The sequence below is a fragment of the Scomber japonicus genome, chromosome 19 (genome assembly GCF_027409825.1).
Source record: "Scomber japonicus isolate fScoJap1 chromosome 19, fScoJap1.pri, whole genome shotgun sequence".
NCBI classification, from domain to species: Eukaryota; Metazoa; Chordata; class Actinopteri; order Scombriformes; family Scombridae; genus Scomber; species Scomber japonicus.
The window spans coordinates 6,355,875-6,383,487 of NC_070596.1; the positions used below are offsets into that span (position 1 = coordinate 6,355,875).

General features: G+C 40.6%; 2 protein-coding genes across 3 annotated transcripts in view; both read right to left on the minus strand.

Moving 5' to 3' along the window:
- Positions 1–27,613, minus strand: part of vldlr (very low density lipoprotein receptor) — a 65,614-nt gene that overhangs the window by 22,360 nt on the left and 15,641 nt on the right. For both annotated transcript variants that reach the window (XM_053339679.1, XM_053339678.1), the window contains exons 3-9: positions 25,930–26,052; positions 13,416–13,538; positions 9,670–9,878; positions 6,038–6,200; positions 5,085–5,207; positions 2,960–3,082; positions 212–331 (exon numbers count right to left, since the gene is read on the minus strand). In XM_053339679.1, coding sequence (XP_053195654.1) covers positions 212–331; positions 2,960–3,082; positions 5,085–5,207; positions 6,038–6,200; positions 9,670–9,878; positions 13,416–13,538; positions 25,930–26,052 — 984 coding nt within the window. The remainder of the gene's footprint in view (positions 1–211; positions 332–2,959; positions 3,083–5,084; positions 5,208–6,037; positions 6,201–9,669; positions 9,879–13,415; positions 13,539–25,929; positions 26,053–27,613) is intronic.
- Positions 18,934–27,613, minus strand: part of c7b (complement component 7b) — a 309,407-nt gene continuing 300,727 nt past the window's right edge. The window contains exon 19 of the mRNA XM_053339675.1: positions 18,934–18,952. The gene's annotated coding sequence lies outside the window, so the exon portion shown is untranslated. The remainder of the gene's footprint in view (positions 18,953–27,613) is intronic.

A 27,613-nucleotide genomic window follows, 5' to 3' on the forward strand; every position in this document is an offset into this window, starting at 1 on the left:
CACGATCCTCAGGTTCCTGCCAGACTGGGTCTCACCTTTTTTTGGAAAACTAACGTATTGGCTTCAGGAGGTTTTTCTTGTGTCAGTGTCAGATCAAGACTAGAATTATACATAAAGGATAGCTTCATCTATTGTTGAGGTTGATGGTTAAGTTATCAAGTACTGTTGAGTGTATTTATGACTGATGCTACATAGTCAGTGGGTGACATACCTCCGCAGGTCTTGTGGTCTATGAGCTGCAGTCCAGGTGTGCAGTCACACTCAAAGCCGATGGCCATGTCTTTGCAGATGTGGGAGCAGCCGCCGTTGTTCAGGAGACACTCGTTTATATCTGAAGAACGTGAGAGAGGATGGTTACTATAATACACAGACAGTACGGACCGTTTTAAACACACACTGTGGATCACCATGACCGGCCTACATTCAAACTGATGCTTTGAGGATGTTGTTCTTATGCTCCAATGTGCACATTTTGATACTGATGTAATACTAGAAAATGTCACATTTTCTGGAGGATATAAAGTGTGATTAAATACGTCTGTAAGGTTAATGGTTAAAAGGTTGAATGTGTTTTGGAAGAAGTTTGTTCCATCTGGTTTGTTTTCACTGAAAATGTCAGACCCATCAGGTGACACAACGGTAAACATATCCTTATTTATTATAATTAAGACTGCAACCAGGAGCTGGGGGGGGGAGACTTAATACTTGCTGTAAATGTGCTACAGTTAGGGATTAGTGCTTGAAACATAAACAAGCTGTTTTAATTATAAACATTCTGACCAAAATCTGCACAGAAAATAATGTTGAATGTGGGTCAAGCATGTGTACTGATCTGTAAATGAATGTGTGTGGTTCTTACTGTATCTGTTGTTCACAGCTGCTTTATACTGTGTGAAGAGCTTCTGCTTCAGTTCAGTAAAAAGGACTAATATTTAATATATTTTACTGTACTAAGTCATAAAACAACTATAATGTGTTATCAGAGGTTAAGTAAGCATGCCAGCTTCTCTACAGCCAGGATGTTCTCCTTTCAAAATTTCCATACTGGTGCTGAGTGTCTGTTTTGTTTTGTCTTTTGGTCTGTGTGATTCCACTCACTGCTAATCCAACCTGATGGTGGTTTTAAGACATGGTGCTCGATATAAAACACTGGCACACAAACACAGAGTGCTGCAGCTGGAAGCAAACAAACAAAGTGGATCAACTGAGATAGATTCCACCCGACCTAAAAATCCTGAGAGAGCTCCGAGTGTGGTGAGCAGGGGACCCGGGGGGGGGGGGGGGGGGGGGGGGGGGGCGGGCAACGCTCTCCAATATTTTGACTGCAGTACATGTTTTATATACTTGCTGTCAAGTGTTACATATTTCTCCTTTAAATCCGTGCAGCTTCTGAAAGGCGGCAGAACTGATATGTTGTTAAATCCACAGCCATTACACACAGCTGCTCACTGTGTTTACCTTCATTAAATCAGCTGAAAACAACACTGGGCTTCTGCAGAATGACACCACACACACACACACACGTACGTATAAGTCCATATTCTGCCTATTCTTTTGTTTTAGTTTTGCAATAATGGAGAAAAACTAGTCTAGCCTAAAGATACATCTAAGTGCATTTAGCTGTTTGAATACTGACTTAAATAAAGACTCATGATTGAATGATGGTTCAGAACATTTAATAAAAACTCAATCATCTTGCCTGGATATGTGTGTCAGCAGCTGTGCTCAGCAGGTTGGCCCATATGCCACAGACCTCCAGAAGGAGATGAAACAAAGGAACCGTGGCCATGTGGCCCTGTGGCCCTAATCTAAGATCTGTCTGGATGTGTCAAACGATGAGCCCAGTCACTGTGTGAAAGCAGACTCATTGTGTCAGTGACTACACACAGCTAACGAGCACAGGTTGGAAAGTCATCTAAAAACTGCATTGCTCTATTTTGTTTATGTAAATCTGCTCCAACTATGTACAGAACAAAGAAAGGAGGAATCAAAGTTGAAATGTGCATTTGAAGAGCAGCAAATTGTGAAGCTGAAGCAGCAGCAAACTCCACAATATGTTAAACAAAGACAAAGAGGTCGATAACACTGAGTGTGGTATCTGACTCGGAGCGTTCAATAAAAAAATAAAAAAATAAAAGTACAGACCTTTAACTTTTCACAACTTGCTGCCAGTTCTTATTATTTAAATTTAATGTTCCGAAGGCTAAAAACTCAACATGTAATATTTAAAAAAAAGCTTGTCATCTGACCTTTAATATTATAGTTGAAAGATACAAATAGTGTTATATTTTTAAGGGTCTTTTGAATTTACTATTTACAATACATGCCAATCATCCTCCATGATCGTAGTACACACACACACACACACACACACACACACACACACACACACACACACTTCTGATAGTGGAAAAGCATCATCACTTTTGGCCGACTTCTTTGATCAATGAAAGAGAATTATTTACAAGCGCTATTCGTTTTCTCACGCTGAACTGCCAGGCACATTAAATCTGCAATATGCTCAATTTATTCTGAAAAGCACCAACATTTCACCAGCATGTGAAACACAGGAGGAGGAGCGTCGTGTAGGTTTAACCCCGATGGCTCAAATTAAAAACTCTCCTCTTTCAGGTGTGGATACTTCTTTGACTACAGGAAGAGGAATCCTTTCCTTTGGTCACTTTGGTGCAAGGCAACAGAATACAGAAGAAGGTTTGTGGACACAGTTGAAATATTTCTGGTCCAAACGGTCTTCCTGTTGCTCAGATTTAGAGCTGTTTACTGGGGAGCTACCACAAGGCTTTTTAAACAAGTGACATTTGCAGTTCACAACTCAAAAACACAAGATCATTCATATCTGCATGTGTGTTGTTTTAAAGGGTAGTGGTATTTTAATCGTGATCCAGCTAAATGTCAGTGATCCCGGCTTTAGAGGCAGATTATTTTTATGTTTACTCACTGCATTCCTTGATGGGCTCGTCGCTCCAGTCGGGACAGTCTCGGGCCTTGTTGCACACTTTGCTCATCTCGATACACTCCCCGCTGCGACACTTGAACTTCTCCGGCCCGTTGCACTGAGTCACTGTGGAGACATGCGGAGGTTAAAAGAGCCGTCACATTATTCCCCTGCGCTCATTATGCTAAGCTAAGCTAAACTAAGCTGTGACCTCCTGGATCCATCTCTGTGCTTTGCTCAAAAAGGCGTGCAAGGCATCAATCTTCTCATCTCGTTCTTGGCAGAGGCAGCCAATGAAGTGGCCTTTCTGACACACAAAAATGTCAAACTCCTCTATTAAAGTTGACTGATTAGTTTAAAGCTTGGCAGTTTTTCCCAGATCTGTACTGTATCAACTTTTTGGAAAGGTTTCATAAAACACAACAGTTGAAGGGGTTTTCTCAGTTCTTCCAGCAGCTTCTCATCTTTCTGTTTAGAAGCTCAAGTCACTAAAATAGAATCTGCACTGCGACACAAAGCTGTCAACTCTTTCAGGTCTATTTTCTTTTCCTGAAGGAAGAATAAAAAGCAGCAATGAAACAAGATAACAGTTTGTATGACATTCATCTTGTAAGTGAGCACCTAAACAAAGCAGCATATTACAGAAGTAGACTGTAGGCATTAGATTGTAGATTAGATGGATCAAAATATGTAATAAAAACTAAATCTATTCATTGTCTGCTGCACCTGAGCACAACCTGAGGTGAATACTGATGTTACACGTGTGGAAAATATGAAGACGCCCAACATTTACATATTCAGAGCATCTACGCTGCCTCTGAAGCTGAGGGCAGCCTGAGGTGGGAATTACAAACACGCATACCAAAAAGACAATAAAATAAATAGAGCTGAAAGCTGCAGTTTGCTGTTCAAACCTTTTGCAGCTAAACTGGACGAAATTAAAGCCGTGAGCAGCGATGAGCAGGTTTCAGGTTTTATGGGAGGTCAGCAAAGTCACTTCAGCTAATTTAATTCTGTTTAAAAAAAAAAGAAAAAAGGAGAGACACCAATCATCAAAGCCTGCAGCATTTCAGTAACTGTGCAGGCAAAGTTCCATCATTTATCCCTCCTTCAGATTGAAATGAAACTGTGTATGTTCAGGACATAGCACGAAATGTCTCCAGTTAGGTTGCTCAGATATTTTGAGTTACAATTCAGAATGTAGTCAATACTTGTCTCAATAGCATGCAATTTGTTCCTCCAGGTTTTCAGACATATTTGTGTCAATTTTGGTGTCCCCTAAGGGTGTGGCTCCAAATACTTTGGCTGACCGGTTCCTAATCGTGGACTTAAGTTTTGTACCAGGATTTATGATGATTGGACAAACAGTTAATGAGCTATCTATGGCCAGTATTTTGCTAAGTCCCGCCCTTAGCAATGGCTGTCATGTTTTTAGAATGATCTTTTCATTTATGGTAGAAATGTTTATCTCTGCCTCACAAGGATGTAAACCTAATTTGGTGTTGATTGAGTCAAAATGACATCTACTTTTTGGAATTAGCAAATAGATCCATTATGGTGGACTTTTATGAGCCAAGATATTCATTTACTTTGTATTATTACGGCAACAAGTGGATAGTAAAATAGAAGAGCAGCAATAAGAAGTACAAAAAACAATAAGAACAATAAATAATAGTGAAAACAATAAGCGGACAAATGAACAAGAAACTAAAAGAGGAAAAAGCGCAATAGTGAGCAGGAGCTGCTGCAGCAGGCTTTTTTGTAGAGCACACTGAACTGGACTTGGGTGTGAAATTTCAAGTCAATCAGAATTAAAGTGTGAGAAATGTAGCCTTCCCAAAATGGAATTTTTAGGTCTTAATTACAGCACAGTCTGCCCAATTGGGCTCATATTCCAGTTATTAGGCCAACTTTCATGGTTCCAGCTCGTTCCAGCTCTGAGGCCATGCAGCAGAACATGAGAATACTGAACAGCCACAATCACAGAAGGGTTGTAACTCCTTCGAGGTTTAAACCCTAAAAATAATGTTTCTGCACCTGACCACGGCCTCAGGAGAATTAAAAGCCACACAGAGACAGAGAGACAGAGACAGAGACAGAGACAGAGACAGAGAGAGAGAGAGCTTACTGTTTTTGCAGTTGAGTTCATCTGAGCCGTCGGTGCAGTCTCTGACGCTGTTACACTGTCTGCTGCCCAGGATGCAGTTCCCATCATCACATTTGAACTGATCTGGTCCACATGTGCGCACAGCTGCCGAGGAGATAACACAACCTTAGTCACACATATCAACAATCAGACTTCTCAATGAACTGATTCAGGAACGGTAGCACAAAATGCTGATGTTCTCTGCTTCTCAATATTTGGAGACATCACTTTGTGTCCTTCAGCTTAGACTTCAAGCACAGTGATTGGCAGACATTGAGCAGAGATGATCATGTGAGGGCTGATGACTGACAAGTGACTGCTTTTACTTTATCTTATCACTGCAGGGATTCATTTAGGAGGAACGTAATCGGACAGATAATCAAGTAATTGATGTCAAATGAAGCACATGATGGCTCGCTGCAGTGAGCTGGGTTTTAAAAGAAATATACTAACAGCCAAAATGATTCTAAAGTTAACATTTTTGAATGACGTTTCTCTTCTGGGTTTTTTTTTAACATATTTCAGCTGATTTACAAAACAACTCGTACACCCACTACAGCATATTTTACATTTTAGATCTAATCTTTTGTCATTTCTGTTTGTAATGTTATGTAATGTTGGGGATTACTAAATGAGGTTTCTTTCCTTTCTCTGGTTTACTGCTATTCTTTTATTACAGAAGGAAAATCAACTTGCTTGTGAATGATGCATTTTATCTGCTTTTATTTATGTCAGTTCTATATACTGACTCAGTTATCTTGGCACTGTAGATCAAAATCAGCAACCTGGACAATATCATCAGAAAGCCATTAAAGATAAAAGGCCTTATATCAGCGTTTGTAAGAGCTGTTTCTAAGCTCCCATCAGTCTGCAGTGGTTACGATGTTAAATGGTTGATATATTAAACATGTGACTGGCAGCTGGTGTGTACGTACGACAGTTTGCTTCGTCGCTGCCGTCCTTGCAGTCGGGGTCTCCGTCACATCTCCACTTCTTGTGAATACACTCTCCTGAGCGGCACTGCATCTCGCTGGATAAACACTTGGCCGGTGGCGTCGGGTGACGTCCGCATTGAGACGGAGACTCATCGGACTGGTCCTAAAGGGACGAGACATGACCGGATGTTGTTTCAGTGAGAAGGAGACAATACAGTTAAGAGTTGCTGTTTTTAAAAAGTTCTCACTTCTCACAGAGAAATGGATGGTGATTGTAATCTTGAAACTGATGAGATGATCTTATGAAAGAGAATGCCTGTCTTCCTTCTGTGTTTCAACATCATTTGTGAGAGTTTTTTCATTTGCTGTTCACACACTAAACAAGACTTTAAAAGAGCTGTTAGACTGGAAAGTCTGACCAATTCAGAGTAACAGCAGTGATGTCTTAACCTTTGGACTGAAGACAACTGTTGCAAAAATGATATAAAATGTTAACTCGTGAACTTTTGGATGTGATGGCAGGCACATTTTGTTTCCTTTGAACAGATCTAGGCTTCTTATTTATATCAAATTAGCACATTTCAAAAAATGTAAAACCATTCCTTTAAAAAGGGGTATTCATCAACCTGCTAAATGTCCTATTTTTGCACATTATGACTGTTGGTCATAATAAGATATTACTCACCACCTCCCTTATAGACATTAGGGGAAACAAACACTTAATCAGGGCCAAAAGCACCAATACTCAAATGGCTTTCCAAAAAAACAAAACAAAAAAAAGCAAAGCAAAATTTAACAGAAATCCCTGCAGTAGTTTTGTCAAACTGCATAGCAGCTATAAAGCAATCAGCCACGAAGAACTCATGTGTTCATGTACACAACAGATAAGTTACAGGAAAAGGAACAGCTACACTATTTCAGTACAACAGCTAGAGCTAACACACCTAATTATTAACTGGTTATCAAACAGCTGAAGCTCATCAAGGGGTTTGCTAACGAGCTAATACTCACAATCAGGTGTGTTAGAGTGGGGAGATACCAAAAACATGCAGGGCAGTAGCTCTACAGGAGAAGGCTGGAGACCACTGAGCTAGAGATCATCTTCTGCATTCACTTTCAATTCATAGTCATAACAAACAAGTATTACAACCACCTGGAGAGATCTCTACATTTCCTTTAAGACTATACAATGTCTTCATAATACAATACCACATATCTCAGGAGTTTTCAGGCTTTGCATCAATGAGAGCCATCTAAGAGAAGCATTAATGTCATTAACAAAGACACACTGTTTGACAGGTGATGTGAGGGGGGGTGGGGGGTGGGAATGACAGAGCGTTTAGAACTCAGATCTCTCAGATCATTACCTCTGTAATAAGATCTAAAACTGGACAATCAGACAGAATGGGATCAAGAGAAGCTGCGGGATGAATTTCTAACACTTTCATCATCGCTGAGAGTCACAGACTCATGTGGGAGCAGATTAATGGAGTGTGAGAGTGTGTGTGTGTGTGTGTGTGCTCACAGTGACGCAGGAAATGAGAGACAATGTAGAAATTAACAACAGTGACCTTCCCGCTGAACGCTGTGTTTTAAATATTTGTGGGTGTGAGCGGTTTTGCATCAACCTCGTAACACCCCTCCCCACACACACACACACACACACACACACACACAGCCAATTAACAGGTACGTAGGAAAAAACCCAGACTCAGCTGAACATGTTCTGCTGCGTGTGAAAACACATTAGCAGAGTCAATGTGTGTGTGTGTGTGTGCGTGTGTGTGTGTAGAGAGAGAATGAGGCAGGTCAATAACTGGTGGGTGTTGTGAAAATTGAACAGACAGAACCTGTGTGTGTGTGTGTGTGTGTGTGTGTGTGTGTGTGTCCACTCGCCCAGGGACATCTGGATAAGTACAGTGAGCCAAAATCTACTTCTAAAGAACAGAAGCTGTGTGTTTGCCAGCGTTGCCTGTATACTTTGAGACATTTGCACAATTACTTACAGTGCAGATTATTAGTAGATGTTAAACATGTGTAGTATTAAAAGGTAAAGATGTGAAGGTCAGGAGAGGGCAGATGGTGAGAGGAATTTACCTTCAGAGTTGTGCCACACCAGTAATAAACAGTCAGGTAACAAAACCAACCCCTGAATAAATGAGTGAGATAATGATGCAGATGCTTCCACACAGGAGCTCTCCATGGTACAATTAAACTATTAACATCCAATCAGGATCTGTGGCGTGTAGAAAAGCGGGCTGAGCGGGCCCAGCTGATTCTTGATTTGTATCAAATTTGCAGGAGGAAAAAGATGTGAGGGCTCACTGTTGGGGCACCGATGGCTGCTGTTTCAGTAGGAACACTAACATCTATGTGACACACGTCAGTAAATAATGAAAGACAGAGGAGCAGCTCTTCCTCAGATGACTGAGAATGTCAATGCTGGACCAGATCAGTCACTCCAGACTGTGTCAGCAACAACAGTCCAGCAACAATTATATAGAGAGGCATATAACAGCAGGGTGCAGCACATAAACGCCTCATTACAAAGATGAATGCTCATTTGAGAGTTAATTGGTATAAAGACCACACACACACACACGGAGATGTGGAGCAAAGCGATGGTCAGATGAGTCATCGTCCACTAGAAGTGCACATGTAGCATTCACTAAGAGAGCAGTACCGGTCTGAATGTCTGACCCCTAACAGTGAGGGGATCCAGAGGCTCCGTTATGCTGTGGGGGGCATTTTGCTGCCATGGTTTGAGTCCACTTGTCCCCCTTAGAGGGATTACAAAGGACCAAGTATCTATTCATTGTATTAAAATGTGCTATATCAGTATAGGTTTCATTATCAGGACATGAGATTTTGGTCATATCACACTTTATATTGGTTTTTCCTGTAATTTGTCACCTGCCTGCAAGTTCACTCTGCTTTCCTTTCTCCATGAACATGAGTGATGAGGTGAAGATCCACCTGCCTTTCTGCCACACTAAACAGCCCAGGTTCTAATTCAGGAGAGGAACTTTAGTGCCAGACTAACTAATGGTTTTAATAATTGAAAACATTAAATTAAATAAAGCTTGCTATTTTAAAAAAGGAAAAAAAAAGAATTCTGTATTGATCCAAACTGTGTTACTACAATCTTTTTTTTAAGTGGACATATACACATGAATTCCAGCAGCAGATCATCATTGCCAACATTCCCTCTCAGTCAGAATGGAGCTGTCTTTCTTCTGTACTGAAATGGGTTTTGTCTTTGTATGACCGATGTTTAAAAAGACCAAATTACACTGGTCTCAACAGAAAACAGGCAGGATTGGATCCAGTAATTAGTGACGTGTGGGCAATTTCTAAGAAGGTTGCCACTTGTGTAATCAGCACTTACTGTCAACCCTCTGATCAGACTTGCAGCCCGAATGTGCTGCTGGGAATCGCTGCATGACTAACACAAGTGGACATGGCTATGATTCATAAAGAGCAGAGATGGCGTGGTGAATTCCTGCTTCTGTCAATGTAATCTTCACTTCAATTATTTCCTCCCTCAATTCTTAATCTGTTTTTTTTAATTTATTTATTTATTTTTTTTTAAAGAGTTTGTGTGCATGTCCGTGAGTGTGTGTCTCTCTAACCTGGCAGTCGACGTCATCATCACACACCCAGCTGGCCGGGATGCACGACGAGTTGCCGCACTGGAACTCGCTGGGGCCGCAAGAGGACGGGCTGCACTCCACTTCATCAGAGCCGTCGCCGCAGTCGTCCTCGCCGTTGCACACAAAGTTGCGGGAGACGCAGCGGCCGCTGGCGCATGTGAACTCGTTGGGGGCGCAGGTGATGTTACCTGGAGGAAGAGAAAGAGAGGGAGAACGGTTAAGGTCATAAATAAAATGAGCCATTTCCAAGAAATAAGACCTGTAACACATGAATCCTGTATGCTGTAGGCTACAGTTCATACATTATCCTTAATTATTGTCAAGCTGTACTTTAAGAGAAGTAAGAGTTAGTGCTACTGTGGATGATTTTTCTGTTTATTTTAGAGTTGAAACTACCACTATAAAACTGACAGAGGCCAAATTCTCCATGCAGCTTTTTCTTTGGGAAAAAAAAGAAAGAAAAAAGACATAAGCTCAGCAACAGGAGCAAGAAAATCAAGTATACAGGCATGAAAACATGACTGAAACATTTGGAGTAGAATAAGAAGAGCTAAATGATGTTAGTGGATGTCGTCTTTACAGTAAGTCAGCTCAGTTACATTTCAGCCCGGTAAAGTCGAAGTGATGTCATAGTGAAGCTGAAACGTGGAGCATGTTCACACAACAGCTGAGTGGTGAAGCTGCTGATCATTTGTCTGTGTTGCAACACTGGCTAGGGAGATCCAAAGGGGGGCTGGGGAAGCAACGTCAGCAACACGTGTCTCCTGGAGCCTCAGATGACCGCAGTAATGCAAAGAATACAAGCAGTTGAATGTGTGTGTGTGTGTGTGTGTGTGTGTGTGTGTGTGTGTGTGTGTGTATGTGTATGTGTGTGTGTTTGTGTGTGTGGGAGACTGCACAGAGCCCTGATAACACGTTTCGGATGAACGGGAATGCCGACCGTGAGCCAGATTAATATCGGCGGTCGAACTGACTATTCCTGTGGGAGGAGGCACATTACTGCTTCTGTCCGGAACGCTGTTGGCAGCATGAACGTTATCACGCTGTACTGTACCAGCGATTGTCATACCAGACTTACCCGGACCATGACCATCTGGCACAGAGGCTGTCATGAGAGTTTGATTTACGTGGGCTTGTGGCAGCTCGCGCTTCGAGGTATGTGAGCTGTTGAGCTCACTGGCGTAAAACATGCATCTCTCACACACACAAACACACACACTTCACTGCAGTAAAATGTACTGGTGCAGAGTTCAAGGACAAGACGGGCTCAGATTTAATGTGAGGGAACAAGAAACTCCACCTCCTCAGCAGCTGATAAGCAGCTTTAAATCTGTTATATCCAATATATAAATCGAGATCTTGAGTTATTCTCCTGCCACACACACACACACACACACACACACACACACACACACACACACTTTAATGCATCAATACTATGTGTGTAGCTCTCCTATCAATGCTGATATTGGCATGTTTTAGATGAAACAACTGACATGTTCACTCAAGTGATTAACATCCTCTACTGTCAGCACAAATGTCAAGTGTGGGGATCCAGTGCTAATCATTATTCATGCCCGTCATTAACTGATAGTCTGTCAATTAATGTCGGTTAAAATGCAGCGTCTAGCCTTTTTTTAAAATTCTACTTGAATCCTGACTTTCCCCTCATTAACTTTCAGTAACATGCTACAGGCTGCCTTGCTGTGTTGCAGTCACATCCAATTATTTTAGTTGGGGCAGCGACGCTTCATGCTTTGCACCAAAGGCTGGAGGAGTGTGTTTATCCTGCACAACGTCCAGGATAAACAACTGGAGGATTGGAAAAGTAATTGATGGCGGCATTCATTAAAAACAGTGTCAGTGCTCGGATAAATACGAGGCGTCGACTGTTACACTTTATAAGTAGCGAGGACCTGGAACACTAATGAAAAGTGTTATCATTGCACTTCTAACTGTCTTGTGCTTCATGTGAGTCAGGCACAGCTGCAGCCGTAAGGAAGCTTGGTGACAATCCAGAGTGACTTCATCTCAAACTCATCCAGTGATTTTCATGTCAAAGTCTTAAATTTGAGCAAGAGGACAAACTTTGTGCTGCATGTGGAGGGCAGATTTTTGCAGAGATCTCTGCATCATTATCAGGGACAATGTTGTTATATTTTAATGGATCATATCTGCTAAAATAAATCTTTACTGTACTATCCTCTCATTCAGTATTTAAAGTAGCCTGTGAAAAGTGAAGCACATTTTCATACAGAACTATTACTTTAGTATACTGATCATTAGAGCAGCTTTATTTAATTATGAACTAAAATGATCCTAAAGCTATAAGAGATGTGAGCTCTGAACATTTTTCAATGACAGCTGATAACATTTATTTAAAATCAGGCCTTTAGTGTCATTTTAACTCATCTTTACTAAAGGTGTTTTTTTGTTTTTTATGTGAATGATCTAATTTAATTAATTTCTTTCTAATTTGTTTGTTTGCTGTTTTATTGTATCATTTAATTTTTCTCTGTAAAGCACTTTGAGCTATCGTGTATGAAAGGTCCATCATCATCATCATCATCATCATCACCTTAGGAACAAAGTTAAGCCTGAAGTATGTTTATTCTACACCTGCTGAGTTAAAGTGAACTTACTGATTGAGTTTGCTGTATTGTAAACCACAGATGTGAAATGTAAACAAAAGTGTGAGAAACATGTAACCAAATATAAATCATTTTATTAAAATGCAGTAAGAGAAAAGACTAAACATAATGGTGTATTTAGAAGAAGGAACTTTGTTATAAAAAGGGAAAAAAAGCAAAGCAAAGGTTTGACAATAGTGGTGTTGCAGAAAGTTAGTGTGTAAAAGAAGAGCAGTATGAGCCAGGACCAGTGTGGAGGAGAAGAGAGGGCCAGTACAGACCAGGGAGGGGATGATATGTGTAGCAGAGAGCTGGAGGGACTAGAGCCAAGGCCAGAGGATGAGATAAGAGCCAGGTGCAGAGTCTATTACAAGACAGACAGAACACAGGACCAACAGGAGCCTGTGCTGGGCTGGGGAGGGGGGGGGGGGTTAGGAGAAAACAAGTGTATCTTGTTTAATAAAAACCCAGGATGATCATATTTGGGCATGAGACACAAACGACCTGTTTGAGGTATAGCTACTGGCAGAGTAAGGATTGGATGAGACCATAGGAGGAGTTGAGTTGAGTCTGATTTCCCAATTTGTCCCCACAGAATGATTGTCAACTCAAAATCAGTGATTGGTTATCATCATAGGTGTTTTACCTTCTGGTGCTCATCAATCACTGACAAATGATAGAGAAAATTGCAGGATGTACATAATGAGACCAGGCATAAACTCCACTGCTTGGTCATGTTGTCAATCACACATTGCATTTCACTTCAATCCAAGTTTTATAGATAGAAACTAAGTGTCTCAACTCTTACTTTAAACCATCATCTTGACTGGTCAGCATTACATTTTGTCCATTCTCTCATTTGATGGCAGCTGTACGATAATAAACTTGATGAATAAAGTTTTGGGGGAGAAGGCCTTCAGATGTTCTTAAAGACACATGGACACTTCAGTAGGATAGACATTCAACTGGTGGTTCACATTCACTGATTCAACTGAAATGACTCACTTCCTATCGTACCAGACTCCAAAATAAAAGCATCAAGTTCACATACAGACATATCTCTCTCCCATGTTAGAGCGTTTTTGTGCAACCTACCACAGTTGACCTCGTCCTCTCCGTTGTCGCAGTCCTTCTCTCCGTCACACTTCCAGAAGACGGGGATGCACTGGGTGGAGCCGGAGCCGCAGCTGAACTCGTTCACACGACACGTCCTCATGTCTGCACGAAGCGGAAACACAAAAACACACTGTGGTCAATTAAATGCTTTCACATCGAATAGTTCTGTTTCAATCATTTATTTGTGTTTACTTCTTTGATTTGTTTCAATACCACTGTCAAGTCTATTTGTAGAGCTTTGGATTTTGAGAGGAAAATTAGCTTGCTTTGGGAAAAGGAAATCAATTTAAGAGTCGCAGGGGTTTGTTTTTCATATTTAATGACATATTAGAGAAGAGGAAATTATGCTGGAACCATACAATTGGTACAAATTAAAAGCTACCAATTTCATAATACTTTTTGGTCCAGATTGGTCCTCTCCTCCTTTAGAAAAAGTCTGAATGTGTCTCATTCAGTCTTGGCTTGTATGACTAAAAAGAAAAGTCTATAGAATGTATCATTGTGAACACAGCCCTGAGGTATGTACTATTACTGTCACACTAGATTTGATATTCAGACTGTGACAGGAATGGGTTTCATTTCAAACTCACTATTTTAGAGAGATGCTTGCAGCCACATCTAACAACCTGATTTTATTTCTAATAAGACACTTCATCTGCATGTTCGGGACTCCAAATTCAACCTTTAACTCCCATGACTACTGATTTACTGCTTAGATGAAGCTCTGAAGCCTGAAAAAGTCAAAAACCTATGCCTAAAAAAAAAAAAAAAAAAAAAAAGGGGTTAGAATGTGTGATGCTTATAGAGCGTTACAGTGTGTGTGTTGTCATCACACAGTTGCAGTGGCTCTACTTGTTGCCTTCATGTGTCTCCCCCTTAACAACAGGACCAAAAATAACGAGAGGACGAAACAAGGACACAGCTGACTGCTTTTGAGCTTGAAATGGTGAACAGCTTTTGGAGTAGTAATGGTGTTATTGAGCTACAAGTTATCTGAGAAAAACATGTTGGCATCAGGTTAAACTGGAGGTGAATAGATGTGACTCTGCATGTCATTCACACAACAGTAACACTGCTTTTCTTAGATGACATTTCTTATCCCTGTGATCTGCTGCTGTCGTCAGAGATAACAAGCTGTTTGCCACATAAAGACTGAGTGTATACTGTGATAAGGGCTGCTCAGTGGAGCACTAAATGAAGGGGAATTGAAAAGTGGCTCCTATAGATGTTATAAAGGATAGTGGTGATAAGCCAGGTGACTATATGCTGCTGTATTTCTGAATCCAGTCAGTGTCAGCACCATGTTTTAGCCATTTTTTCCACTTAAAGTTACAAGAAACTTGACTTAAAAAAACCCAAAAAAAACAAACCAAATTTCTTCCATATGTAGGAATACATGTGAGGCACTATTTCAAGTAAACACTCAAAACATCAAGTAACGATAGAAATCACTATTAATCATCATTTTCTTCACAGAAGTCCCAACAGCAGGGATGATGACGGCATTACAAGTGGATGGAAAACAAATTCATCCAGGAGACTGAATAACTTACAAAGCCAAGCGGTGCAGGTTGCTATGGCAACATACAACCATGGCACACCGTTGTATGGATAACAGCAAAATCCCACATCTGTAATCTGTACAGAGCAGCTTCATCCAATTCAACCCAACGTAAGTATTCTGTTCTGGTTGAAATACACACTGAACACAAATATCCTCTTATTGGATGCATTTATGGGAAAAATCCATCACGTGTAAATATTTCCACTACTTAGTCTGACACTTTGATCAACACTTCAGAGTCACCACCTGTAAACCTTTAAGAAAACACAGAGCTGAGGCCATACTTGGAGACTGTGTGATCAAAAAAAGAAAAGAGAAAAAAAGAGCTCAATCGGCCCAAAACTCTGCACCTGAACCACAAAGTAAAGAGTCCTGCTCTGATGCATGTGGAGCACTGTGATTACAACTATGGCAACAGTTCTAATTCAACTTTCAACTGAGTGAAAGTGTGGGGAAAAAAAACAGCCTTCAGATTCAACTACCAGGTTTAAGTGTTTAAGTGTGTGTAGAGATGTAAGGACAGCATTGAGCAGTGTAGCCTGCAGGTACTATGTCTCTACCACCTGATCATTAACATTAACAAGTATTTATAACATTATATGGCACAAAGCAACAATGTGCAGCTCAAGAGTCTTGTTTGTCTTTCAGCTGAACAGGGATTTACATTTTATTATGTAACCTTTCAAGATTTAATTGGATTACATACACACTAATCCATTTGAAAACAACAAGCCAAAAAAAAAGTTGACACTGACAACGAAGACTTGAGCTGACAGCGACAGTTAAACAAAAGATTGGACAGACTGGAACTTTATTAATGGAGGAATCTTGACGTCCCTGTTTATTAATGACTAAAATGAAGAGAAGCTGCAGCTCGCTTCATTTAACACTGATGCAAGCAAAGTGACGTAAACAGTCCTTCACACAGAAAGTGTCAGGACAAGAACACACACACACACACACACACACACACACACACACACACACACTTTAGATTCCATTCCCTGCTGCCAAGTCATGTGTAACAGCTGGTCAAACAGTACAGTGATATAACAGCTATAGTTGCTGGCTTGACCTGCACGTACACCACTGCAGCTATGACTGGAACTTAACACACCCTCTTAAAAACACACACACACACAAAGAAACACACACACACACACACAGTAGACTACAAACTAGAATGTTGTTGGAGACCTTGAGTTGACCGACACAAGTTGTACCGTTTAATGTAGACGAGCACAGCCTGATGTCAGGAAGTTGGCAGATCTAAAGAGGGGAACATTAAGCGGTACAGCTGGACCTTCAGAGGCTCAGTCAAAGTTCTCAAAGTGCAGCTTCATCAACATTCAACTTTCACAAGTGCGGGTTAGAAAAACTTATGAGGATACATTTCACCGGATTTTAAAACAAAGGGAAATGGAGAGGCCAGAACTATTATGATCTATTATTTTATTTATGTCTACTGTTGGGTCTTTCTTTGATACAATCACTGGAGCACAACAAAGTAACATATCTTCTAAATTCTCCAGAAAGTTGATCCTGGCTTTTTTAAGACGTGAACTTAACTATCATCTGTTATCAAAATGATAACTACAAGTAAAGCAACGTATATAATAATTGGTATATGACAATGTCAACAGTGAAACATCACAATGGACGATGATACAGAGGAGGCCAGAGGTGTGTGTGTGTGTGTGGGGAGGGGGGGGGGCACTGGCAGTCATGCAACAACTGTAGTTGTTATCAACAAGTACTTCATGTGGCTCACTCTCTCTCTGCTGCACTGGAGCGCAACACAGGGAGCCCAGCCCCCCTGCAGTGAAACTCAGTGTGAGGGTCTAACCTCATGTTGCTTTCATGTATGGTCGCACTGAGCTGAAATCTAACAAGTTCACATAAATAAACATTTATGGTGGTGGTGAGTTTCTCTCCTCGGCTTCACTGTGGGCAGGGCTGTGTCTGTGTGTGTGTGTGTGTGTGTGTGTGTGTGTGTGTGTGTGTGTGTGTGTGTGTGGAGAAGAGAACGAACCAGATTGAGTTAAGAACTAACAACACTTGCTAAATTACTGTAAGTGTAATACAAACTTTGTGAATAGAGAGCCAAGAGTAATTGAATCCATGCAAAAGATGGACAGATGGTGGTGGAAGAGAGGGGGCGGGTGGGGGGTGGGGGCTTTTAAAAAATATCACAATGGTAGAGGCTTAATGGTCGGTGGTATCCCATATGTGGCCACATTAAGACAATTTATTTATTTATTATATTTATTACTTTTTGTATAATGTATTTCAAATTTAAGAGATTCAAGTTTTTTTGACTTTGGGAACTTTGATGTGACTTCAACAGTGTGTGTGTAGACCTGCTGTGTAATTTCATAAATGAATGAATAACTCAAAGTTGATCATCCAGACTAACGTGTGGTCATCCTCTGCTCCTTCAGGACTTTAGTGTGACAGATGGTGGAATAGAGTATTCAACTCAAACATAAAAGGGATGAAGAGGTGAGGAATAAAATCTATATTGAAAAGAAGGATCAGTACTGAACAAGGCAAAGCTCCAGCTAACGACAGGTTATTAATGTAGCACTAGAAACTCATCTCTATTCTACTCCTATATTTACCACCTCGTTGTCTGGGCCTACACAATGACTGCTTTTCCTCCCCATGTTACTGACTTTAATGTGTCTTTCTAACTGTGCAGGAACTAAGGGAGGTCTTTGGCAACACTTCACAGTCAATTGGTTTTGAATAAGTCTGGTGTTTAAAAGACTCCGCTTGTTTTGGCAGAGAGCGCCATGGATCCCCAATCCAGGAGAGTGTTGAAGGGATTTGCCCTCACTGTAACAAAAAAGGTGTAGTGTTTGCTTTTCTGCCACAAGTAAATCATTTATTTTCATATTGTTCTCAGGTCTGTACATTCCACACACACACACACACACACAGCAATGTAAATACCCCATACTTCCTACTCAGTATCTGGCTTCAGAATAGGTTGCATTATTTCTGTATTCTGTGCGTTTGGTGTAATCTGAGATCGCATCATCAGTGGTCTTTATCTGCTGGCCTGAGATCGATTGCTTCTGCCTCCACCCATTTCCCTCATTTGAGTAAAGCTTTCACTGATGATTCGCCACTCCATCGATCTTGTGATCATTTCTCCTTCTTTATCATCAGCTTGTTGACAGCTCCCCAAAAGACTGGCTTCCATCATACCCTCCACTGCCCTTCACACCCATCAATCCCTCACGATTGGTTTAAAGATATACTATATTGTCTGTAAAATAGCAATGTCCTTGTGTTGTCATTCTGTCTCTTGTGTTTGACAGTGATGGAGAATCTATAATAAAATCTTAATGGGAAAATGAAGATACGTTGACAGCATTTTACATTGTTGTTGTTAAGTGGTTGCAATCATTTACTGTGTTAATGTAACATTGAGTGAGTCGAGTGTATTTCAAGTGTATTAAAGTGTGTGTGGGTAGAGTCCCTGCTTGTTCACAGTACATCAGTCAGTGTCATCTGAATCACAGGCACATATTTTGATATATTTTACTGTTATTTGTCAAGTGTGCTTAGCAGAGACGTCTGGAAATCAGAGGATACATTTTTCTGAGTGTCACAAACTTCAGGAAATGAGTTGTTTGGGCCATCAGAATTTGATCCGCTCAGTTCAATGACATTTCAAAAGTCAGACAGAAACAGACATTTTTCCTTTCTCCTCTTCCTCCTTTTTAACATCACCCACTCACAGATTTGCCAGCTGCTGCCATACACTGTTTTTAACATTAGACCATGAATGAGACTACCAGTAACTTCGCCAGCTGTTGCTGTTGCCATGTTTGCTTCCGTAAACACTGTTCTGTGTGTGACGTCATTAATGATCAACTGAGCATGGGGTCACTTCAGAAGGAAAAAAGTGTAATATGAAAAGCCAAACAACAACAACAACAACAACAACAACAACAACCAGATTTGAGCAATAAATCAGAATTGAGCATTGAGGATCATTTTATCCCCATATCTAAAAAGGGCTAAACTAGAAGTAGCCATCTTGGCCAGCTGAGGACTTTTGCTCCATGGGTCCAATGTAACGGAAGCAAAGCACAAGAGTAAGAATGAAGAAGAACATTTTTAAGCTTCATGTGCCACTGAGCAGCTTTCATAGGAATAAACAAGGCCCTGCCTCCAACACTGTACCCAGTTCTCTTTATACATCCATGGTGCCACTGCTTCAAATGGATGCATCTTTGTCAGGGATCCAGCAGGAAATAAATCAAATGAAGACAGAAAGAGTGAACTTTGATAAATAACACTAGCCTATACAAATGGATTAAGGTCCCAGAAAGTGGAGTGGAAACGGTCATAGAGAAATAAAAATGTGGCTGCTGCTGCAAAATTCTTCAAGTTTAAAAAACATTTATTCAAAATATCAATGCCATGAAAAATCCTGTTAGTGTTAGCATGCCCTGCCGCAGCGGACAGATGAGCAGGCTGAAAACAGTTGTAAGAAGAGGAGGCTGCTGCTGAGGTAGAGTGAAGGGTGCATAACGACCTCATGTAGTGACTGTGTTAAAAAGTCTCAACTTTTAAAAATTCATCAAAGAATGAACTACGGAGCTCTAAATCTTCAAAGGTTCCTGCTTATGGCTACAGGAGACGACATTCTTCTGGCTTTGGACACTGATGGAGTTAATCAACAGGATTGCAGAAGAGCGCACTGATGAGGTCTTCTCACCGCCAAAAAAGGTAGGACACGCCATTTTATTCTATTCACTGCTACGCTACGCTACGCTACGCCGGTTTCAAGTGATGCCAAGGCGAGAGTGTTATTACGCCTCAGCTGATTAGTCAGTCTGGGTCTGCTCCAATAGGATGCAGGCATGCTTGCTCGTCTCGGCCCGACCGCGTCGCTGAATGAATGTTTAAATAGTGTCGGTGGCATGAAATCCTGACTGTGAAAGCCTGATGTGTGGATTGCGTCAGATCAGCAGAGAACACCGTGTCGGATGATTGAGTATAAATAGCTCTCACATTCACAGATCATCGTAGTAAAACCTTCCAGAGGGGAAATTTGGTTTTTGGCTATTTTGTTTCATGAGCGCTGCATTTTGTCATGGACTACAAGATTATGTTACATTTGTTACATGTGTTAAGTTACCTATTGTAGCATAAGTGTGCTGAGAACTGGGTTGAACATAAGTTATTAACTCATAACATTTTATGAAACTATGTAGCTATATCTGCTGTTAGGGTGCCAACTTGATATATGTTACTTAGCCTATATGTATTATAAGTGGCCTGATATGTATTTATACAACTTGTAAGTGTATAAGTATGTTGGTTAAAAATGGGGCCAGTCCACATGAAAATAATAAGTCCCAGTCCAACCCTCCTAGTAATAGATGAGGATTGTGTGTCAGGGATATAATGTTTATCATTTTAACATAATGGGTATGTGTGAACAACTGGAGGAGTCGTTTACTGTAGATATGCTTTTGTAAAAATTGTGGTCTATTTGTTTTTTTTAGTCATTTCAGTAAAATATCTTACTGAAAAAATTCCAACCCATCACTCTCAATATCATTTCTTTGAGGGGTGTAACCAGCACACATCATCCTAGTGCTTCTACAGTAATAACAATGAGCCCAGTTTGTTTTTACCAAGCCCTCAGCTGACAGTCTGACAAGTGACATTAAAAAGGAAAATAACGCTTTTCCCACAAGGTTCAAATAAAGACCTAAAATTACACGTTACACTAAACAGATCTATCGTGCAACCTTCTGTTGCTTCATTTAAAACCCTCTACTTACTGTCAGTATGTTAGAGATTTGATGTCATGAGCTTATGTACAAAAACATTTAGGATTGCTAGAAGTGTTGTGGTCTTGCCAAGTATGTACCTAGTAAGCCATTTCTACTTTCTTACTTACTTTCTACTCTACAGCCCAAAATGACAACTACCCCTTCTATGGTTAGACCCTGACGCAGGATATAACCCCTTTAAAATGCAGTGCTTCTAAATATTTGCTAATGAAGTTATTAATCTTTGTTTTCCTTCATCTTTTACTGGGTGAAAGCAGTTAAGTTGATTCAGTGTGCTTCTCCTATGCACCTTTCTGCATACAGTAGGGATGCATGATATTGGATTTTTTGCCAATATCCGATAGGCTGATGTTTTTCCAACTCATCCTGGCATATGTACACAGCAACATAGGAAGACTGCAGTTCAGGGCTCAGCATTAAAACTTACATTAACCTGCCAAGTGAGGCAAGAAGTAGAGTTTTCTTTGGAGTTTATTAGACAAGATTAATGAGTAGGATTTCATCTCCAGAGCAGAAGGTGGCGATAATACACCTAATACGGTGGTTGCCAACTGCCCTTAGAAGCCAAAAAAAGTGGTATATCCTGTCAGCCGAGGCACTGCCGCTTCCTCCGCTGGCTCCACTTCACTCATGCTGCTTCCTTCCACTTCAACCTGACCTAACCTCTCCGTGTGGATCCAACCTGAGCACTGAGCCCCGGTTTGTTAGTCAGATTAAATTGGGAAGAAGCAGCAGTGGGTCTGCGGGGCGGCTGGGTGAAGTGGAGCCTGCAGAGAAAGCAGTGGGACCATCAGGATGAAACCGTCCACAGAGGGAAGCACAGCCGGGCAGCGCAGGAAAAGGCAACGAATCGGCCTGTTGTATCAACAGGAAGTTCATTTTGGGCAGACGCTAATATTACATTTTATAAGATACAGATCAAATGATATTATTGCTCATCTCTAGTACACAGCTATGTAAAATGAGTTTCTTTGAGCATTTGTTTTGTTTTAAGTTGCTGTAAAGCTTAAGCACCTGAGAATAAAAAGGAAGACACTGGGTTAAATGGGATTTGATAAACGTCTCTTTGTCCTCCACATTGTTATGTTGCCATGTTGAAGTTGAGGGTAGAGCCTGAGGTTAAAGATTTACTTACAGTGCTGTGGATGAAACACTATCTTCATCTAAAGCTGGCTTACAAAACAATTCTAAGCAAACCGATTGAACCCTCAGGAAGCAGAGCGAGCATCAAAACAACAAGTGTTAAGTGTCTTCATTCTACCTCCATACCTGAGGAGACTCTCTAACGGCACAGTGAAGACGACGGGGGCGAGACATTCTCATTAGGAACAGACTTTAAGTTCACACACACCTTCTATCATGACTCATCTCTCAGCGAGACATCACATTACAGTTATACCATTTAAAAGCTCCACAGCTCTCCTTAGTTCTATTTAAAATTTCTCATTTTCTTGACAGTGTTCCTCTCACAGGGGACTCTCTCTCTCCCCCCCCCCGCCCCCTTTCACAGCTTTTTTTTAAGTGCTTCGCTGAATTTTTTCGCAACAGTGTGAGAAAGTGTTAGAAACAGCGACAAGTGTCTATCACGCACTCTGATGGTCAAAGATCCAACTCAGAACTTTAGATCTACAGTCCTTAATTCCTGCAAAAGGTTTTATGTAAGTATATGAAAACGTGTTTAAATTAGGGTCATTTCATTTGTAGCAATTTAGTATATTTTAAAAAAGGTGATCATATGTTTTTGCATGGCAAACTTTAATCTACAGAGAAACTAGTAACTATTACCATTTCTGTAGTGGTGTTAAAAGTACAGTGTCTAGTAGTGCTTGAGTAGAGGTACAGGGCAGCATTCGAATAACTGATTCATTTGTGTCTGGTTTATTTTATTTATAAAATAAAACCCGAGCATCAATTTGACCGATTTAAAAAAGATCCTAAGCTGAACTATAGTTTGTGTCTCTTGACCTTTAACTCTAATGTCAATATAATTAATCTCAGAGTAGAACTGGGGTCATTAAACTTGCTCATTTTGGTTTTATTGTGTTATACGATGTAGGTATCATAATACAATAAAACTTATCTGCAGCTTGGTAATGACTGCTGGTAAAGGCTGCAATTATGAGCCATGATCACGTCACACCAGCTCCAACATCTGACAACAAACTAAAATACATAAAGCTACCTCTGCATTTAAAACATGGAAAATACTTCTAAAAGAGATTATATATTCTATACATGTACCGTCATTGATATTTCTCTTACAAATTGTGAGTGATAATATTTTATACATGGTCATTTTTAAGAATGGGTTGATAATGAGGTTGGGTTTATATTTACAGTGATTCATCAGTCACATGACAATTCAATTAAAAGATGGCCAAAGAAGTGTGGTGAATATAACTCAATTATATAGTAGAGTGTTTTAGTTTTCATAGATTTTTAACATGAGGGCTAAAGTGCTCAGTGTTTGGCTTTGTTTTAATACCAGGTGCCAGATAAACAACTGAGACTCCATTAGTGATGAAAATGACTGAGCAAGTGACAGAATCAGCCACTCTACTGATCAAACTACCAGCAGTAAGCCATATCCAGTATGTGTAGGGATCACCTGCAGTCTTCAGGCCCTGATGCTAGTCCTAACTCTACAGAGAAACCAGCCTCGTAACACTTCCTGTGCCTGCAGCTTGTTCCAGTAGTTGCAGTATACAGTATAATATCAGTAACACCATGAGTGAGCATGAATGAGTCGGCCCCCTGAAACTCACCCTAGTGGAGAAATTATGCAGTGAAACTGGAGATAATTACTATTAAAACCAGCCAGCAGTAGCCTGTAGCGAGCAGTGTATTCAGTTAAAGCACAAGCAGAAAAGCAGCTTTTACTGTATGAATCAGTTACAGTCTACACTGTTTCTTTGCTGCCTGTCAGACTTCATTCATTATTGCACTCATACTTTTTCTTTGCCACTGTTTTACTTAACTAATGAGAAGCTGCTTGACTTGAAGCTTGTACAAATATTCATAAATGGTTAACACTGAACTGAAGGTTAGTCCCTTCAGCCTTTCTAGTTCATCCAGAAGAATCACTGAGTAAATCTCAACCTTAAGAGCTTCCAGGCAGTCTATACATAATGCCCACTAATAGTGTGGGGATTTTTATGTGGAGGCCCCTTGTATCTGTTGTTAATTATTAGCTGCCAATACAAAACCAACTCAAATCAATTATCCTTCATTTTATTCACTATTTTAAAAACAAATCAGGGACACAAGGCCATGAGGCTGAATGGGTAAACTGTTTTCATGTTAGTTTGTTCTCACTGTTTATTGTATTAGCCTGAACCTTTCAGCAGAGCAGGCTCAGAGTCTGCAGTAATTAAGGTTTCTAAAACTGTGTGACCTCCTGAGAGGATGCGTGTGAAACATCCCTGGCTTCATATCTTACTGTTCATCATGTTCTGCCTTGTTGTTAATCTGCACTTAAGTGCTTTGTTGCTCTGCAAACCTCCCAATGAAAATATTTTGTCCAAAGTTATTTATACACAACAGAAGGATTAGCTGATCTGTGCACTGCAGTGTTTTTTTCAACTGGCAGATTCAGCATAATTAATGGCCAATCATGCAGCATGCAACACATTTACTGACAACTACAACGAGGTTAGATCTGTGGCTCGCACTCACTTGAGCTCTGACTGTGTGGAGCATCTACAAAAACTGGATTACAAGCACTGTCAACGCCCATGAAACTATTAGCGTCTGAGTGTGTGATCATAGGAGCAGTCACGAAAAGGAATTAACTTCACTTTTTTAATGCGTCAAACACAATGGTGAGAAAATTCAAGGATAAAATAGGATGATGCTGCAAGTCATGTCACAGCTGACAGACTGAGAAGTGTCTGTCTGCAGGTAGGTGTGTGTGTTAATGTTGCATCAGATCTCACACCAAGTTAAACACAGTTGGCTAACACTATACAGTAATATCCTGGTGAGTGATGTTAACCAACTGGTTACACATGTCAGTCTGTGTGTTCATTTGCATACACACTCCAGAGTGTTGCATTACAGGTTGTTTGTAGTATTAATGTTGCTATGCTAGCGAGTCTCTTCAACTCTGTTTATAGTGAGTGTGTCAGTCCTATATAGTGTTTATTAGTCCAGTTTAACCTGCAGGAGGTTCTGAAGCCTTGTGTCATGTGTTTTTCTGCAACAGAGGAAATTGATTCATGACGAGTGAAAGAGTTCAAAAGACTTTTTCTAAAGTCAAACATCCAAATATCACAGTCACTGATAAGGAGCTCCAAAAGAAAAAAACAGGCAGTCTTATTAATGCTAACTGCAAGAAAAGAAGAAAAACACCTGCATATTTTTGACTGCTTCCAAGAGCATTTGACCAGTAAACATTAAAACACAATGTGTATTAATACAGTACTTACACTGTACTGTGTTTTATCCATTGTAAAGTGTCCTTGGGTTTGTGAAAGGCGCTATATATAAATCACACCTATTATTATTTAGCTGCTTTTACTTATCACATAATGTTAATATTAGATAACGCTAACTAGTGGGTTAGCCAACGTTTACGTTACACATATATTTGCAAGAGTGGGAGAAATCTTGCTCTTGCACTCTATTGTCCAGTGTCTCCATCATCACACTGGACATCAACAGTAGAGTCTGTTTATGGTCTGTGTCTCATGTAGTTCTAAATGAGGAAATCCAGGGCATTACAGCCAGTTCAAAACAGGGCATGCTAGACTGGCCGTGTGGGTAGTTCATTTTGGAAGGGGCATTTCAGCACTGGCCAGGGTATAATTCCTGCCCTGTAATAAGCATTTGATATCTTCATGCATCACAAAGGTTTCTCCTAACCACATAACAGTGATACAGTATACAGACCACAACATGTCTACTGTGACCTCAAGTAACTTTCAAGTCTCTACAAGCACATTGAAATAAATGAAACTTGACGGCTGCCTGAAAGGTAGACAAACTTTTTAAATCAATAGGATGAAAGCTGGAACACCAGTATGGCTCTACAAAAATAACTAAGCAATAAAAATATATCTAAAGTGTGAGGTGAAGTTTCATTAGAGAGAGAAACAAATGTACTCACGGCAGATTTCTACGCTCTCGTCCGACCCGTCCTCACAGTCCGGCTCCCCGTCGCAGTGCCACCGCTTGGGGACACACTGGCCGTTACGACACACAAAGTCCACCTCGGCACAAGTCTTTTTAACTGGAGGGGAGAGAAGAAAAGATGGATTCATTATACAAAACTACGCTCTGGAAAAGTAAGTGCTGGAGATATTACGCCCAAAAGATAAAGTGACATCACAGGTGAAAACTCCAGCATGGGGTCCATACTTGTTCCTGCTTTTTTTCTGGTTTATTTTAACTGTCAAAGTTGATTTTGACATCAACGTCTCTCTGTGGATACATTGAGCTCACATTTGTAAACAGATTTAATTCATGGTATACTTAATACACACAAATATACTAAACTAAGTCACGTATGACAATGTTTGATGCAGACAATCCCCTAAAGCAACACCAACATTTGTGTCTTCTGACCCATGTGGGGCCTTTTCACAGACATGTTTACAAGCTGTGCCTCAATTTCAAGATGGTTGAGGTTAAATTAATTACGGGGGGGGGGGGGGGGTAAGAAAGCACAGACTAGGGCAAAGTAAAAGTCTAATTTCTCCTCTTTTCTATCCTGTTCATGTAGTAACCATAGTGAGCTGTTGTACTGCCAGACTACTCTGTTCGCAACAAAAAAATAAAGTGATATTTTAGAAAGTAGACAATGTTACAGAGCGGTGAGTTTACTGTGATAAGACCATGTTTGAGTCAGTGTAACAGCAGCTCAAACACTCTGTCACAAAGAGAGAGGCTGTGGTGTCTCACCACGTTTGAACCCTCTCTTTCTCTGCACCTTCCATTTCCACTCAGACCTCAAGAGTCTCCTTCAGGCTTCTCCTCAGCGTCTCTGACCAGAATACAAATATGAAGCAGAGAAAACAAGCGGCTCTGGATTTTGAGACGCGACAGAAGGGAGTCACAGTGGGACTCATTAGGAAACCTTCTTCTTTTATTAATTCATTTTTTAGGGTTTTTAACAGGTCCGGGGCGCCTCGGCTCTGTGTGCTGACAGTCAGCTCTGATCTCACACTGACTGAAGAACAGACTGAGACCAAAATGTAACACAATGGCTGCTGCTGTGAGAGTGGATGAGAGTCAAACATGGAGAGGAGGCTGAGTTCCTCTATTTTGCCATTTTTGAACACCAGTAACATAATCATGTTAAATTGACTATGTGAGCCATTAGCTTAGCTTCACTAACTTCCTGAACATGTCTATCTGAAGGAGGTCTTCCAATTATCTGTTTTTTTCCACCCTGCAGTACAATCATCTGCTCCTTTTCTCCCTGTCCCTCACTTTATTCTCTCCTTCACTTGTTCTTCCCTCTCTCTCTCCCTCCCAGTCTCATATGACCCAGATAGATGAGGGACAAAAGAAAATGGAGAGAGATCTGCAATTTATTGGACACACACACACACACACACACACACACACACACACACACCCCTCTATCTACTGTATCCATATTTAGCTCTGCGCTATCTGCTTCCATCCCATCACCAGGTCATACTGTCCCAAGGGATGCTGGGAAGGCTCCTTGTGGGGCCATGCGAATGTGACATGTGTCATGTGACTGAACATGAGTGAGAACATACAGCATGTCATCTATGCTACACTATGTGAGCACTTCATACTGAAACCAAATGAAGAAAGCT